An 18,438-nucleotide genomic window follows, 5' to 3' on the forward strand; every position below is an offset into this window, starting at 1 on the left:
GAGTCTATAAAGGGATTCACCGGGGGGGAATGAACAAACTGGGACTGAACGCCATTTTGTACCAGATTAAGATGAGGGAGGCAGCTGCAGGGGCAGGATAAGCAAGGGGGCAGAGGACCCTGCCTGCCTGAGAGAACACAGATGATCCTCCAAGGATTCCCAAGCTAAGGATGAGCTAGTGAGGGACATTGTGTCTAGAGTATTTTATTGTTTGTGTGATCTGTACTTAGGGTGGCCACTCGCACATTCCTGGAATACTGGACATTCTGGTGCTTCTGGGAATGGTGTGGGCCCACCTCCGCCAGCATGACCCCACCTCCGCCGGCGTAACCTTACAAGCACAGTACATGCGAGGTCAAGCCGGAAGGTGGTGTCATTTTGAACAGCGCACTGCCTTGTCCCCACCAGCATGACCTCGCACGCATGTTGTATGTGAGGTCACGCCAGCATGGGCAGAGCAGCGTGCTCTCCATTATGGCGTCCCACATCTGATACTGGACAAAACTATGTCCGGTTTCATCTCAGCACTGGACAAGGGACAAAGATTACAAAAGCAGGCCAGTCCAGTTTAAAATTGGACAAGTGGCCTGCTGGTCTGTACTCACCTGTGCTTTACATGATTAAATATAAAATGAATAAAGCTGATAGACTGAACAAGTGCGGGTGTGTTGACTGCTTCACAACTACTGCATGCCCCTGAGAGAGCTAAACTGTAAACCAGAAGCATCACACCTTTTGGGTACAGTTCTGGGAGGGGTTTGTGTTTAAACACTGGAGAGTCTGAAGGGTCAGCACTGTGCCCAGAAGGGCTAGGAGGGTAGACAGCAGATTTCAGCATTCAGAGGGGGGTGCCAGATAGGTCTGCACCCTGAAAATGTGGCTCGGAAGCCAGAGATTGGGGTGAAGGCTTGACTCTGTTTGGGCTCAAGGAGTTTAACACACCCCAAGGGATCCAGAACTCAGAGGCTTGGATTTTCCTCCCAGTAGGCCTAGTGGGTGGCCAGAGGGTTGCACACTAGGATCTCTGACAGACGCATTTAGCTTCTCTCTTAATATAGGATTCAGAGAACACAGACCAGCTGTTTCAGACATTTGAAGCTTTCATTCAGTTCAAGCTTTTCTGAAATTGAATTTTGGGGAACAAGGACTCTCAAAATTAACCAATTAAAAACAAGTTGCATGACACAGCTTTGGACACCAGGCTTTACTGCTGAAATTGTGCTGGATAGTGTTTACTCAGTGTTCAGCCAACTGTCAGACAACTCCTGATAACAGGACCTCCTGCCCCACCTGGCCTCTTCTTAGTTTCTGCAACCCCTTAATGATTCCCTCTTGAGATGCTAAAAGCTTCTTGATCTTCCTGAAGAAAAATAAGTATGTGAGTCAGTTCACCTGGAAATGCATCATCTCTGGAGCACACAAAGCTGCTTGTGCTACAGGCACACTTACTCCCGTGTCCATGTTGCTGCAGTAACAATGTCACTATGTTTTGATTGTGGCTACATTAAAAAATCCTCCTATTTTATATAATAGGATTCTGATTTCTCTTTTTATGCAGGAATATTAAGCATCTGCTGAAAGGTAGTAATTGGTGTACCTTTTGCATTATATTTTCCAGACCTATTCTTTTGATACTATGGATGAAGAATTCCTACAGAATAGTACTTAAAGGGAAAATGTCCCACTATGGTGAGATGATAACACAGGTGCCATTACTGATTACAGAGCAGTTAATGAGATACTTGTCTTTAAAACAGACATACTGGGCATCTAACCAAGCTAATGTTACACTGTTTGTTGAATCATGAATTCAGGACAGCTGAAAGGGCCCAGAACAATATCATCTCTGGATAGTTATTTTAACCTCTAGATATATACAGTTCATGAAGTGGTAGCCAAAGCTTTCCCTACACCAGTGGTTCCCAAACTTGTTCCGCCGCTTGTGCAGGGAAAGCCCCTGGTGGGCCGGGCCGGTTTGTTTACCTGCCGCGTCCACAGGTTCGGCCGATCACAGCTCCCAGTGGCTGCGGTTCATTGCTCCAGGCCAATGGAGGCTGCGGGAAGCGGCGGCCACTACGTCCCTCGGCCTGCGACGCTTCCAGCAGCTCCCATTGGCCTGGAGCAGCGAGCCGCGGCCACTGGGAGCCACGATCAGCCGAACCTGCGGACGCAGCAGGTAAACAAATTGGCCCGGCCTGCCCGTGGCTTTCCCTGCACATGTGGCGGAACAAGTTTGGGAACCACTGCCCTACACTGTCCCATCAATGTGTCCTACCTACCTCTGGGATGAGAGGAACGCTCAGTCTCCGTGGCCTCATGGAAAAGGGAAACTCAAAAGACTCCACTGATCAGAAACCTGCCTAGAGTACTGCTGCTCTATTCCAGCAATGATTGTTATACCAGACACGTCTGAAGGCTTCTGGAATGCACCTGTGCCTGAGAAAGTTCCAAGTGACGCTACATGATGGGACATGGCCTCCCATAAACCAACAATTCCTTCCAAATGCCAAAGCAGCAAGTCCGAATTCCTTGCTTCTTATTTTGTTGGACACTGTTTATTCCCCTAGATAGGGGTTTTCCCTCTGGAAATAGATCATTTATTGTTTCTTGGTTCTGCACCCTAATATAGTTTTTAGAAGGAAATTTTCCCATAAAATCTTACTTTCTATATATGGCAGAACCTGCAAAGATCATCGGGATCAAGGAAAACCCCTCTTACAGCTCTAAATTCTCTATTTTGACCCTCATAACCACTGTCTAAGATATCTAAATGAGGGCCGTAGATCACAATGCTGCTCCATTTGTCTAGGGATTAAAGTTCAGGGACATAAGAACCATGAGTCCTGCCTCCGATCCATTCAGATGGAAGAAGCCATGAACACTTTGAGGACTGTTCCAGAGTCAGAACTGGTTCCAGACCTTTCTTCCAACCCTTGAAAGTGGGAGAAGATGAAATCCAGTGTGATCATTTGTGATAACAGAGAAACTCTGCTCTGCAGTAGTAGGTCACATGGTTTGGAATTTTTAATCAAATACATTGACTCTAATGCCATTGTCAAAAATAGAACACCAGCCACCTAAGATATTGATTGAACACTGAATAGTTTAATGCAACATTTTCAGGTAAATGAAATTTTAGATTTTACCAAAGTCTCTCTAGAGAAGGAGATATTGGAAAGATGGCAATTCATTGCTCAGTTCAGTAATATTTCATTAAAAGAGGACATAAACCAAATGTTGATGAGGCAGAATTAATAACTTCTGCCTGCTATAGAGAACAAAGAAAACTACATGAGGCAACGGAGGCTGCATTATTAATGCTAATGATGCCCATACTATAGTTAGCATCCTGCCTTGTGTGATTTTAAACACTGACGTGTCTTTAAATGTTGACCTGAATATGATGCTATAAAGAGAATTCACAATGGTTACGTTAACACTTGTAGGTGTATCCTGAAAATTGGGAGAATAATCTGAATATTTCAATTTACAGTTTTTATTGTTGCTTTTTATTTGCCTACGTTTTTAAAATTCATAATTTCAGGTGGGTTAAGATCATAACCACAAAGTCTTGGCTTTGATAGGAGAATGACTTATCCATTGAGGTAGGCAGTGTTGTAGCTGTGTTGGTCACAGGATATTAGAGAGACAAAGTGGGTTAGGTAGTATTATTTATTGAATTCATCAACAGAAGATGGTCCAATAAAATATATTACTTCATCCACCGAGGGTCTTTTCTGAAATTAAAGACCTTAGTGTCTCTGTGATCTGCTGGGTTAATGGATTAACCGTTGCCTATAGGACCCAGGGTTCAAATCCTTTTTAAGATTACAGATATAAAAGAGCTGGATGGTCTGATCCATTTATCTGTATAACGAAAGCCATTTTACGGTATGCATGACTGGTATTCTCTGACAGAGGCCCAAGGAGAAGCTCACATATTTTAAGGTCAGAAGGGATCATCATGATCATCCAGTCCGACCTCCTGCATGTTGCAGGATTGAGGGACATTGGCAACATCTGTTGGGGCTGGAGTAGCTAAGGTATAAGTAGAGGTTCTCTGGCACAGCTGGATGGAAGAAGGCAGCACAGCCATTCAGAGGCGCTGAATTTGTGATTTCCCTGGGGGGTGCTGGACCACCACTCCACCCCAGGCCCTGCCCCCACTCCACCACTTCCCCCAAGCCCTACCCCCATCCCGCCTCTTCCCATCCCCAATCCTCCCCCACAGTGCCTCCTGCACACCACTGAACAGCTGATCACGGTGGGCAGGAGGTGCTGGGTGGGGGGGCGGAGCTGATCTGGGCTGCCAGTGGGTGCTGAGCTGCCACTATTTTTTTCTGTGAGTGCTCCATTCCCGTAGCGCCCACAGAGTCAGCGCCTATGCAGCCATTCCCTGCAATGTGATATCCCTGTGGTATCCACTCTAGGGAATGTGTCCATCCTTCACAATCATGAGCACTAAATGCTCCCTAAGAGTTACCCACATAAATAGAAATTAGTCCAAGCAATTAAACAAGAGCAGGGAGTAAGGTGCTCCTCAACATAAGTAAGGGTGGAAGAATGGGTTATAAAGTGAAAGCCATTTCTTTCTTGTAGTGTTATGGGATTTTTGACTTGAACTTCGAAGAGCTGAATTTCAGAAAGAGACAGTAAAGCTAAAAACAATTCAGATTAGTATGCAGGATGTTACCTGATTATTTTCTAGGTTGATCACTTCTAGTAGATCATGCTCCTCCAAACCTTCTAAGCTACTGATTTTATTACTGGACAAGTCCAAGTTCTGGAGGACTTTCAGGTCCTCCAAACCAGTTATCTTCTCAATCTGGTTAGAGCACTGAAAATCAATCCAAAGTATATAATAAGTCCTTACAAGCTTTCATAGGTGAAAAAAATGTTTCTGATGAAGAACAGCATCCTAGTGTCTAAATGGGTAATTTCTGTGTTCACTTTAAATACCATTTCTCTTCTCCTAGGTCTTGTATACATTAGCATTGCATGAAAGTAACATTGTCCCTCATATTAACCCGATCCTCATCTTGAGATGCCAGTTTATAATTTCTCATTCTGCTCAAGAAGTAACAAATCCTGACTGGTTTATCTTCAGTGCACTACCTTAAGTAGCATGCATGTTGGTGCTGCGTGTCAGTAAAATAAACAGGGCCCTGATTTTCTCTGCAATTTCATAGCCATGGAAGTGGCTACAGAATCCCATCACCACTGTAGAATTGTGCCCAGAAGCCAAGCTTTCATCTATTACAAATTATGTTTGTTACCTATATGGATGCAAAAAGATCAAAATGTAAACTGTACATAAACCAATAGACTGTTATTTTCCTGAGTCTGCAGGCAACCCGAAACAATAGCTCTCTGATGTGTCAACTTATCCTATTCACCTCAGTGGGTGTTATCCTAAGGAAACCTCTAGTTTAGGTAGTATCTTACTCCATGAATACCACCACTGAAATTATTGTAAGGAAGCATATCAGAATCTGGTAGTTGGGATTGCTCGGTGCTTTTGGGGCCCCCTAAAGTAGCTTTTCTCTGTACACCACACAAGGCCAGATTCCCCTTTCTCCAGGAGAGAAGAAGAGATGAAAAGGTCACATGTTTCTGAGTAGGTTCCAGGTAGTTTCATTTCTTGAAGCCCAATCAATCATACAGCCATCCCTATTACCAACTCCTAGCATGGTATAGCATGCTAGCTTGTGCGTTAATCTTGGGCCCCAATTACTGTTGCTACCGAGATGGGCTCTCCACCTGACACAATCTGTAATCATAACCTTGAAAGCTACGCATCTCATTCCACCGGTGTCACTTTATGCTGAAAGCTATTTGGGAACTTCAAATGCTATTAATAAATATTTAGGAACTAGAGAAATAAATAAATAAACGGATTGCGATGTTGATCCGGTTGTCTGCCCTTGACATTTTTCCTGACTTTTAAATCTTTGATCGGGCTATTAATAGCAAGGAGACTCTCTCTTCCCTTCCTCTTCCTCATGAGACTTCTGTTCAATAAGGTACAGCTAAGAGTTGTAGTTGCAAAGTGCTGTGCAAATAGTGCACACAAAATTCTGTGCACCAAAGAGATTTGTGTGGGGAATCCTCTTTTGGAAAGTGTAAACTTCCTCAGCATCCAGTTCATTACAGCACTACTCATTATTTTTTGCAAACAAGGGCAGAATATGGGCTCTTTGGCGTATCTAAGCAGTATTTACAATTACGCTCCTTCCTCTGAACTTGAGACCTTTCTATTTTCTTTCCGAAAGAGCTCAAGATGGAAAGGGAAAGAAAGCTGAATCAAAGGGAAAAAATAACCCTTTTCTGCCACGTACAGTCTATTTGCATCTTAATTGAATTTGTAAAAGAAGACGCTACATTGAAATTTCACTATTTATATCATTTTTATGTGACTACCTACTTTGCTGATTAAAGAAAAAAGAGAACTCTTTATGTGAGCAGTCACAGTAGCATGGAAATACAAAAATACAGAACGTGGTCATATTAATAATGCTTTGCAGTTTCATAGCAGTTCTCACCTTCAAAACATTTTCAAATACAACTAATAAGATATAAGTGTTATTAGCCCCTTGTACAGATGGGGAAACAGAAACAGAGAAGTTAGGTGACTTGCTCTGTTTCTACTTAAAGAAAAGGATGAATAAGTATTTTTAAAACTGTGTAAAGAGAAAAGAGATCTTTCTGAAAATTTAATTTTCAACAAGTTTATAATTAATTTCAGTGATTTTAATATACGATTTTTCTCAATCTGAATCAATCTTTTCTACTTTCACTGAGAGCCAGAGCTCCAGATTCATTGGCACTGAGGGATTTGCGAAGAATGGTATGCCTGAAATACAAGAGTGCTCATTACTTTGTCCACTATTAAAAATGAATACATTTTAGTGCATATTAAAATAAGCTAATCAGTTAAAGAAGTGAAAGGAACAATTGCATTTGACTTATGTAAGACTTAACTATTCTTTTCTATACTACAGTGCCATTTTGTACTTTAGCACAGAATAAAAAAATTAAAAATGTTATGGACATAAAAATAAAGAACTTGCTTTACATGACGCACTTACGTATTTATTTGCTCTTAATGTGTATAAACTTAAGCATGTACATATGTATTTTCAGATCAAATTCTTTTAGATATCAGTTACATTATTTTAAAGATCATAATTACAAAGAAAATTAAATGAAGAGGTGGAAAAATGTACTTTGTGCTTTTACAATGACTTAAAAGCACACTTTCAGCTCATAAATAAATAAATAAATTAATGGAGATATCCTATCTCCTAGAACTGGAAGGGACCTTGAAAGGTCATTGAGTCCAGTCCCCTGCCTTCACTAGCAGGACCAAGTACTGATTTTTGCCCCAGATCCCTAAGTGGCCCCGTCAAGGATTGAACTCACAACCCTGGGTTTAGCAGGCCAATGCTCAAACCACTGAGCTATCCCTCCCCCCCATATTTAAAAATATTCTTACCTATGTTTCTAACACCACTTACAGCTATTACTACTTGGCATTTACGTAGTAATTTTCACTAAAGAATCACAAAGGGCTTTACAAATAAGGCTAGGTATTATCCCCATTTTACAGAAGGGGAAACTGAGACACAAGGGCACACTGAGGTAAGTGTGATTTAGTTGGGGATTGGTCCTGCTTTGAGCAGGGGGTTGGACTAGATGATCTCCTGAGGTCCCTTCCAACTCTGATATTCTATGATTCTGTGATAAGTGAACCACATAGTGTCAGAGTCAGGAACAGAACCAACATATCCTGAAATAAGGCCCATGACCTATTAATTGGGCCATGCTGCCACTCTGACTTCAAGAGCCTCAAAATAAGTTTCCTTCTATAACTGACGTTATTAACTTACTGAATTTTACTCATCTTGGAAAATAAATATAGGCTGGGCAGTTTCCCTTTCACCCTCATATCCTAGCACAGTGCTACTGTAAACCAAAACAACTTTGCAAGGGAAGGTCTATTTAAAAACATCGCTGTTTTCATTAATTAATTAATTAATTTCTTCTATACGCATCTGATTCTTTCAAAATAAAGTTTTGATTCTTTCAAACATTATATTTAGGGCCCACACACTGTTGATATTTTTAACTTTTAAAAGGGTTACCAAAGAGAAAATGAGATAGGACATTACTAAAACAGTATATAGTACAAAAGCAAAATTTCAACCAAAGTTTACTTGTGTCCACTATAAACACACCTATGGAAACCAGACGACTTATCATAAATACATTTCTTAAGGAGCTGAACAAGGCCATTTAAAGAAGAGAGCTTTTATTAAAAAAATTAACTCATCACTTACCAGACAGAGTATTTTGACAGGTAAGTTTTTCAAACCACTGATTGTAGTGATCCTGTTGTGTGCCAAGCTAAGAAAACTCAGACTATGGCACTTCTCTAGCCCTTTGATCTCCTCTATATTATTATCTATGCATCAGTGTTGCACTTAAGGAAAATAATCACATACAAAAAAATCATAGCAATATTTAGAACTAAGTTAGCAGGTGGGTCTCTCTCTTTCTCATACACAGACGTTCATTTTACTAATACCCTGTCTTCCTCCTTCCACTGTAACTTATTTGTTTCAACCACCATTTACATCTTGTCTCTCAAGCCCGAGCCCCAATCCTGCAACTGCATGCACGTGGGCAGTTCTTTACACCTGTTGGGAGGTCCATTGAAGTCAATGGGGCTCCACACATGTCAAGTCAGTTGCAGGAGCGAGGACTCAAGATTATAAATTCTTTGAGGCAGGGACCATACTTTACTATATGTTTCAAACCTTAGATGCCTGTAGACAAATGATCAGATTATTTTTTCCCTGCCAGAACCATACCAATAATTCTAATCAAATGCAATTAGAGGAGCTGCATTTATCCTACAAGGGTAATGAAAGAAAATACAATCTTGTTATAAGAACACAAGAACAGCCATACTGGGTCGGACCAGTGGCCCATCTAGCCCAGTATCTTGTCTTCCAACAGTGGCTGGTGCCAGATGATTCAGAGGGAATGAACAGAACAGGGCAATTCATCGAGTGATCCATCACCTGTGATCCAGTCTCAGCTTCTGGCAGTCAGAGGTTTAGGGACACCCAGAGCATGGGGTTGCATCCCTGATCGTCTTGGCTAATAGCCGCTGATGGACCTATCCTCCATGAACTTCTCTCATTCTTTTTTAAACCCAGTTATACTTTTGGCCTTCACAACATTCCCAGGCAACGAGTTCCATAGGTCGACTGTGTGTTGTGCTGAACGACCAGGGTTTGGCCAGTTTTTGCCACACACACCCTAACACGGTTTGGCCCAATCTGCACTGACAGTGTCAAACTATAACTGAACCCCAACACCATGTTCTAGCCTAGATTCCTACCTAGTAGGATCTATCATTTTATAGGGCCTATGCTAGGCTGCTTGACATGTTTTGAAAAGTGCACTCAGACCACAATAGAATGTAGGGCTGGAAGAGACCTCAAGAGGTCATCTAGTCCATCCCCCTGTGCTGAGGCAGGATTAAGTGTACCACACTTGGTAGTTGGACAGGGACTTTATGACAAAATAGGATTGCTCCTCTTCCTATTGAAGTCTACGGCAAAACTTCATTGGGCACATGATTGATATTGGTCATAGTGGATCCAATCAATCATTGATTGCCACTAAGTAGAACACCAGCCTATAAGGGTCCAAGAGATTACAAATGTAAAATAAAAGGTTGTAAAGTAAAACAAATAAGATGCTGAAAATCAGTCAGCACTAACAACCGATTTTAGAATCTTAATGACTCACTACATTAAGTGCGCGGTCAGGTATTACTGCCGTAGTAAACTGTATTCCTTTCTGTTTTAGACAATTTCCTCTAAGAAGATTAATTTATAATCCTGTCAGGTATGTTTGTGTGTGCAACTGTCAGGAAAACTTGTAATGACCTTACCATTTGCATCACAGCTCATTGAAATATGGTAAGAGACGCTTAGTTACTGTCTGCTAAGAAATGCATCCCAAACACTTTCACCACTGTAAGATATTTAAGAAATGTTGTTTCATTTGTAGACTATAAGAACAGCTTGTTTTGGCTGCCATGTCTTCTGTGAGTTTTGCTTGACACAAGTTAGGAATGGTGCCATGTTGCATTTTAAACTCTGCATTCATGTCCTGAATTTCAAATGGTCCTGATGCACTCATACGCACAGTTGTTCTTCCCATATTGCTGGCAACAAATCAAATGAATCAAATAAAGATACTGAACTGCTGCATTCAAAGCAAATGAAAAATCCTAATTCCTATTCAGATCAGTGATAACAACCCTTGACCCTTTTTTACTGGTCACATTATTTTTGCTTTGCAATAGGAAATTTGAATGGCGTCTCAGTGCCATTCTCCAACAAGAATTGTGTCATCTGTACACCTTGTGAAACTTGTCAATAATGTAACCTGAAAACCCTGAGAATGAGCTAACCACCCCTGTGAGAAATAAGAATGCTGAAATAACATCCTTCAGTAATAGGGTTACTTGAGTATGGAAGACAAAGAACCAAAATGATACAGCCTGCAATCCCCTCCTCCTGGAACAAAGACTCAGGATGCAATTTACAAGGCAGGAGAAAAGAGGTTCCTAAGCCTTAGTAAGCATTTATAAGCTTACATGGGAATGCAAGAGAGCAACATAGAGCACTAGCTTAGACTGTGTCTACACTACAGACCCCTTACTGGCATGGCTATGGTACTATAGCCCCCTAGTGTAAATGCAGTGTACTCCAACAGAAGGAGGTTTTCAGTCCATGTAGGAACACCTCCTCTCCGAATCCCATTAGCTAAGCAGACAGAAGCACTCTTCTGTCAGCACAGTGTCTTCTGTGTCTATACTGGAGTTTTTGTCACACCCCTGACCAACACAGCAATGCCGATGCAAGTTTTAAGTGTGGGCCACACCTTAGAAAAGTGTAGGAGAAGGAGAGCCTTCAGGAGGAATAAGGGCAGCTCTGCACAGCAAATGCCTTGGAAAAGCAGACAGTGGAGAAACACAAGTATCTAACACATCCTTATCAGATCTCCACCAGAATGGGTGCTCACAGACTGAAATGTGTTTTTGAGAACAATTTGCACTGCATGTAGTCTTACCTCACATACGAGCACGATCTTATACACTGACATTTAATAGCCTTAACTTTCCTAGATTCTGTGGGAACCTGAAAATCAGTTCATTTTAGCTACTTTTGAGGTTACCCAGCAGAATGTTTTTTCAATTAAAGCAACTCACCTGTCGCCAACTTGATTTTCAATCAAATCAAATCTACATAAACGCTGAACCGCCTTTAATGCTAAAGGGAACTTCCTGCCCATTAGCAAAGGAGAGTTGTGACGCCTACAAAATCCTGATAACTGTTAAGCCATTGGTGTGCTGAGACTACTTCAAATCATGGTGATTAACACGGTCTGTTTCCTTGTACTCCCCCACCTGTCAGTATCCATCCATTGTCTCTTGTCTTATACTTGGATTGTAAGCTCCTTGGGGCAGGGACTGTCTTTTTGTCTGATTTTTGTCCAGCACCTAGCACAAAGGGGTCCTGGTCCATGAGTGAGGCTTGTTGTAATAATTGGGCCTACAAATTTACCCTAATTATGACTCAATTGTAACAAGTACATGACAGCTTATAAAATGTCACAATAACCCAGAACAACAAATGTTGATGGGAAAAGGTCAGAAAGATTGAATTAGTCCAAATAAAAAAAAAAGTCTCCTTATGTTAAGATCATGCTTGGTAAACCAGAAAAGTGTGCAACCAAAAATCAGTGAACCAAAATTGGTGTGTTGGAAACTAGACCTTGGTGGACAAAATAAAGAGGGGGTGGGCTATTCCCCTACCACTCCCTTTTGGGGTCCTTAAAAGAAGAGACTTTGGGAGAAAAATTGGCTGCGGGTCCAATCTTCACCATCATCGCTGGCACCCCCACCATCTCCTGGGACCCGGGAACTTCTACATCCTAATCCTGAGAGATGTCCTGACCAGGCCTAGCCAGAGAGAGGGACCCAGATGACATCACCACCTTTGCTAGCTACAGATGAATCCCAAACGCCACCGGGGATGAAACAGGATCAGACTTTAACAGCAGCAGCAGCAACAGCTCCAGTCTGTCTCAACTAACTTCTCTCTTCCTCAAATGGACAGTTATCATCTACCTAAGAGACTGTCAAACAAGGTTGGTTTTTTTCTTTTAAAAACTCTCCAGTGAAAAGGAATAAGGGATTATTAAAATGAAAGCCATATTTAACATTTCAAATATGTTAACTCTTTTTCCTTCTAAAGTTCAAAGGATTGTTAATTGTGTGTTTGCCATGGTACTAAGCAGGTTGAGGTCTCTGTATACAAAACCTCGGATCTTGTTTAACACTGTTTAATGTTGGACAGTGACTTGATTATGTTAACATCTTTAGCCCATATATTACATCTAAATTAATACCTAGGCTCAAGTAATTATTATTTATTATTCATATTAACATTAAATTCTTTCTTTCACAGGTGTGTATCATAAGAACAATCAGACTGGGTCATACCAATGGTCCATTTAGCCCAGTATCCTGCCCTGACTGTGGCCAGAATCTGAGCTTTAGAGGAAATGTACAGAACAGGCAACTTTGGAGAGATTCACCCGTCTTTCTCTCCCGGCTTCTCACTTATAGCTTAGGGAAATCCTGAATCTGAGCACAAAGGAGTTAAAGTAAACTCCAAAAATCACACTTCTTATCCCAGTGCTGCAGTGAGCATTTGTTTACCATCTTTGCCATGTCTAGGGAGTACGACTCACGGCTTTCTTAGCTTTTCAGGGCATGAAGGTTTTTTGTTTTCCCTTGACAGAGAATCTGATCTTTACAAACACTCCCACCCACCCTGCCTTTATAAATATTAATGTTTTACTAAGTTCAAATCAGTTTCATCATGAGATTAAAAACTATTTCACCTTGATTTTCAAGGCAGAATCGTATGGTTGAGTGAAGCTACACAGTGAAGATGGGCAGCTATTCAGAATGAACAGCCCTTCACAAAAACAAGAACAAACCACCTTCTCCTGCTGTGGTTTCCACAAAGGATACGGTCCAGTGTGAGTTTAGTAAGTGACTGGTATGCGGACAGATCTCGCATTTCAGGTATTTGATTGTATGAAAAATCCACCTCCTGAAGAGAAAAAGGACACACGAGGTTGCTTTCCTTTCTTCAGCACTTTCAGCTGCCCTGTGAAACTAACTGGCTTTTCCATTATGCTTGTGGTGGGGTTTGTAGACAAAATAAAAGGGTCATTAATATTAATACGTGGTGAGACATAACAAAAGGGTTTTTTATTAGATACATAACTCAAATTTTGGAAGCTTCATTAACTATTCTGTGTTCCTCCTACAGACAATATTAATGGTCCTGGCAATGATGCATAAAGATTAGAGATCAGGAAGGGAAAGCAGAGGAATCCATAGTGGTAGTGTTTCAAAACAATATCCAGATCTTTGTAACCCATAGTGGACTATATCAACACAATAGCAGAGAAAGTGGACAGTATATGGCTATACGTCACATATATCTTTCACAGTACTGATTGGTACCAGTCAATCTGAAAAGTGAGAATTGATTCCATTCAAGATTTGATTCATTTGGCAAAATCTTAACTAGTACAATGAATTGTGTAAAATGCCATTCCCATAGTGTTTGGGGTTCAGGAATGTGAAACCAAATGAGAGGTGCAATTATTTTTTTAAATGGCAACCAGAATAAGATGGATGTGTAGGGGACAAAGGAAGTTTGCTCTCTTTGCCTGGCCTAGTACAGAATCTAAATTATGTTTAAAAGGCCTCTTTGAATTCAAACCTGACAAAGAACATTTTTCACAACTTACCTTGAGATTTTTAGGTGGCTTGAAATCAAAGTATGTAGTCAGTTCATTATTGGAAGCGTCAAGTTCCAGTAAATAAGGCATATGACTGACACAAGACAGATCTATAACAAAGGGAAAACACCAAATTAAGTAAAATAATACATAGGGGGATACATAGATTACGGAGTCATAATGTAATATGGTAATTACACCCACTAGCAACCAAAAATCAATTTTAAACCATGCAAGACATAGAGCAAGGCTTGGCCCGCAGTAATTCAATGTATTAGCACCTCTTCCTACACAAAAGATACTTTGTGAACAATTCAAGACAGAGATAAATGCCCAATTCCTAAATCAAATCTTTTTTAAAATTGGTTTCGTTTGCTATCATCCTAATTTAACTTTGCCACCTAGAGATAAAATTTTCAAAAGAGCCTTAGTGATTTATGAGCCTAAATCTCATTTCCAAAAGTGACTTAGGCTCTTTAGTCTCAGACAAGACTGAAAATTTACCTTTAGGTCAGTCACAAATCAATCCATCTTCCACACAGCATCACTCAAGCCAATTTTAAGAGTTATGTGCATAATAGCAGAGCAAGCGATTCCCCCCCTGAATTTAGATCTTAGTAATTATTTCATAAAAGGCATAATCTTAAAGGGGTCAAGAAAGGAGTGATTATCTCTTGGGAGAAGGGCCCTATTCAGTTCAGGCATCTACTTGGTACTCGGATTAAAATGGGCACAGTGAGGTTGTGACAGTCACAGCGATGTACTGATCTCCAGCTCTCCCAGTGTATAAGTACTAAGGCAGAGGCTACATGATGCAGCAGGTTACCGCACAAGCCTTACTTATTATTATTATTATTAATAATAATCATGGACCAGGACCCCATTGTGCTAGGTGCTGTGCAAACACAGAATAAAATGACATGAGGCCTGATTGTGATCATCATAAAAGCAGCACGCAATTTGGTACACTTCAGCCTCAGCTGGAAATCTTTGCTGAAGAGAAGCCCCAAGACTGGAATAGCTGTAAGATCTCCACCTTAACCTTGCACTAACATGGTTGTTTGCACTTTATGTCCAAATAATAAACCGGACAATAATCTTTACTTTCATGTTGCCTAGCATATGCTGGTACAGCTGTATGAATACCATCAGTAAATCATTCTCAAGGAGATGCAGCTATTGTATCACTCTACAGAGTTGGATTAGCAATGTCATTAATGTGTGGACAGGGTTATATGATATTAAAGCTACACACAACACTGTATTTTTCATCTTAAATGATTTTACAAGCCAAGAGTTTACTAGCGTACTTACTACATACCATTAATTTTATTGTATGAAAGCTCCAACTTCTCTAGGTGAATGTATCTGGAAAGAATGCGAATGTCACTTAAATTACGCCCCTGGGAAAATAAAAAGCAAAGAAGCTTTAATAACTCGCTGTGTAACCACACCCTGCTCTCTTAGGAGACGTGGTAGAAGGAAGTGTTGATGAGACATCCACAGCTTCCTCACGCGGATGCTGGGATCTGAGCCCACCAGAATATGATTACATAAAACAAGGTCTATTCACGCCCAAACCAGACACAAATGGGGAAAAAAGTCAAAGCAGAAAAAAAAAAATGCAGTCATGAGAGATGGCTGCATCCAGAGGGAATGCCACAAAATCAGGCTGCATATAAGAGGAATCTGTGGCGAGTCATCTTTAACTGGGCTCAGCTCTGCTAATCTCCTTGGACAACAGCAGTTGCCTCCCACCAGAGTGATGTTACAGGCTGTATTCCAGGGGGATTATCACCTCCCCCTCCTCCTCTGCTCTGACTGAGCAGAACAAGAGTACTGTAGGAAGTTGCCCTGGAGACAGAGTAAAGAGGAATCCCTGACAGCTACAGCTACAGCTGTTCCTATAGAAAACAAAGAGGGACTGATCCAGGAGTGAAGTCACAGCCTTTCAAAAGTCCCCACATAAGGCACAGAAGTGACAACTACAGAAGGTGAAAAGATTACGCCTGCCTCCTGAAAAAGAGGACACATCTTGCCACGCAGGCCATCGCCTGTTAAGAGTGAAACTCAGCTTAGGGTGACCCCTATGAGTAGGATGACCAGATGTCCCGATTTTATAGGTACAGACACGATTTTTGGATCTTTTTCTTATATAGGCTCCTATTACCCCCACCCCCGTCCCAATTTTTCACACTTGTTGTCTGGTCACCCTACTTGTGAGCAGAGAACCACATCAGTGATCACAATGATGGCTCTGCTGAAAGATGTTTGTTCTTTGGTTGTACTCACTGAAAGCGACAGATTAAGGTAAACAAACTTGGCGCCAGGGGCTGAACGCCCCAGTTTGTACAGGGCCTCAGCCACCGTATCCTCATCCAGTACCCCATCAAAATGTTCCTGCAAAACACAAGAAGGACAGACACACTCTTAGATAGATTTAAAAAACCAAATGCTATACTGTTCAGTCCTACTGAAGTCACTGGGATTGCATGGGATGCAAGTCAGAACAGAACACAGGTTTTAGTTCTAGCCTCATGTCCCTGCTGTGGCACCATTTGCAACAGCTTTATACACCCAGAAAAACAAAATATTATTGGATATAACTTTAGCATTCAAAACACACTGGAACATACTGTACACTATCTCCAAACTCTCATATGAGCAATAGAAAAGGCTCAAGTCAACATTTTCAAAAGGGGCCATTTAGTTTTCTGTACCTCACATTTCAGATGCTCAACTTTAGAAAGGGCTTGATCTGCAGAGGCGCTGAGTGCATGCATCTTCCTTAGATGTCAACTGGGTTATGAATGCTCAGTTCTTCTGCAGATCAGACCTAAAATATCTCAAGTTGGGTGATCAAAAATTAATACATCCCGAGAATCAATGGCCCCTTAACATTTTTTTGCCTGAGTAATGTGAAATCCTTTTCACAAAACAACCAGTCCTCTGCCAAAGGGGGTGGTTAACAGATGGCACTAGTGAACCAGTGCACAGGTTTAATGAGAAAATAAGCCAATGATTTGTGAAATTCCTATGAGCGTTGAGAAGCCACACAATGATCTCAAATCTAGGGACCAAGATAAATAATTTATCAAAGAGTAATAATGCAACTCCGAGCACCTCCTACAGCAATTGGAGCTACAGAGATACTACAGCGGATGGTGCTACAGAGAAATTTAAGACATGATTAAAAATATGAGGTGATAATGCCTTGGTGATGGGCAGATTGGAGACAGATGAAACGAAACAAATCCATTCCTTCCTGGGAACGTATTGAACGTCAGGGCTGGGCACACGCACTGCACACAGCTATGCTGAGGTGCATTTGCTCTGCAGCATTCATTCAGCAATTTGCATGCCAGCCTGTTTTCTGCCCCTTTCTGGCAGGCAACCGGTAGGGTGCAGAAGAAAACACACCTGCTCCCCACTGATGGAAGCAACACAGGGGAGGGAGGGCAGGGAAATAAACTCAGCCTCAGCTATACCCCTCCTTCTGTCTGACACAGACACACATTGGGGGTGCGGGGGATCACAAGAAAATTCATGATCGGATCCCCCCCCTGCCCTGCCTGGCAGTGTAGGGTGATCAGAAGTCCTGATTTTATAGGGACAGTCCAGATTTTGGGGGCTTTTTCACATATAGGCACCTATTACCCCCCACGCCCTGTCTCGATTTTGTACACTTGCTATCTGGTCACCCTAGCCAAGGAGGGCACTGCCACCACCCAGCCAGCGGTCAACAGATGCAGGCAGGCTGGCAGAGCCCCCCCCCCAATAGCTGTGTGGACAGGGGGCTTTGGAGATGCGGCTCCCACCCCGCTGCCTAGATGTGAGAGCCCGAGCGGCCCCAGTCTGCCCACCCGAGCCGGGCGCCCCCACACCCGTGGGCCGGGGCGTGCCCCCAGCCGGGCTGAGTGTTCAGAAGGAAGGAGCTTCCCCATCGCCGGCAGGGCAGAGCTCGGTCCGGCCCCCCCCCTTAGCCCTGGGGCGGGGACCGAGCTGAACCTCCATGGGCTGCGGCTCCAGGTCCAGGTCCGACTCCGAGTCCGAGTCCTCCTCCCCCGCCTGCGGCTCCGGCTCCGGGTAGCAGCCACTGAGCTGCGCCTGCCCGAGGCGGGGCCCTTCCCCAGGCGGTGTCGGTCCCAGAGGGACCCCGCCGAGGAGCTGGGCGGGGGAGGGGGGCAGCCCCCACGTGCCGTCCTCCTCGCCCCCCCGCTCGGCCATGGGGAGCGGCGGGGGCGGGGGAGAAGGAGGAGGGGGGCGAGTGTGCTGGTGCTTCAGACTCGGCTGCCCCCTGGCAGGGGCCCGGTTGCCGCCAGCTTGTTTACCAGCCCGTTGCTTAGGAAACGGGGCGCCGGCTCGCGGGGGCTCCTGGGAAAGCGGGAGCAAGCGGATGCTGGGCGATGTAGTTCCCATCGCCAGGGAGAGCCATTGGGAAGCGGTGCATGGTGGGCGATGTAGTTCCCATCGCCAGGGAGAGCCATTGGGAAGCGGTGCATGCTGGGCGATGTAGTTCCCATCGCCAGG

General features: G+C 42.8%; 1 protein-coding gene across 1 annotated transcript in view; it reads right to left on the minus strand.

The window, feature by feature from the left end:
* LRGUK (leucine rich repeats and guanylate kinase domain containing) overlaps positions 1-17,981 on the minus strand; it is a 76,908-nt gene extending 58,927 nt beyond the window's left edge. The window contains exons 1-7 of the mRNA XM_026648936.2: positions 17,917-17,981; positions 16,201-16,308; positions 15,230-15,311; positions 13,918-14,018; positions 13,127-13,208; positions 8,340-8,464; positions 4,694-4,837 (exon numbers count right to left, since the gene is read on the minus strand). Coding sequence (XP_026504721.1) covers positions 4,694-4,837; positions 8,340-8,464; positions 13,127-13,208; positions 13,918-14,018; positions 15,230-15,311; positions 16,201-16,308; positions 17,917-17,922 — 648 coding nt within the window. The 5' untranslated portion in view covers positions 17,923-17,981. The remainder of the gene's footprint in view (positions 1-4,693; positions 4,838-8,339; positions 8,465-13,126; positions 13,209-13,917; positions 14,019-15,229; positions 15,312-16,200; positions 16,309-17,916) is intronic.
* Between the last annotated feature and the right edge of the window lie 457 nt (positions 17,982-18,438).

Source organism: Terrapene carolina, unplaced genomic scaffold, assembly GCF_002925995.2.
Source record: "Terrapene carolina triunguis isolate 2854851 unplaced genomic scaffold, T_m_triunguis-2.0 Scaffold68, whole genome shotgun sequence".
Taxonomy (NCBI): domain Eukaryota; kingdom Metazoa; phylum Chordata; order Testudines; family Emydidae; genus Terrapene; species Terrapene triunguis.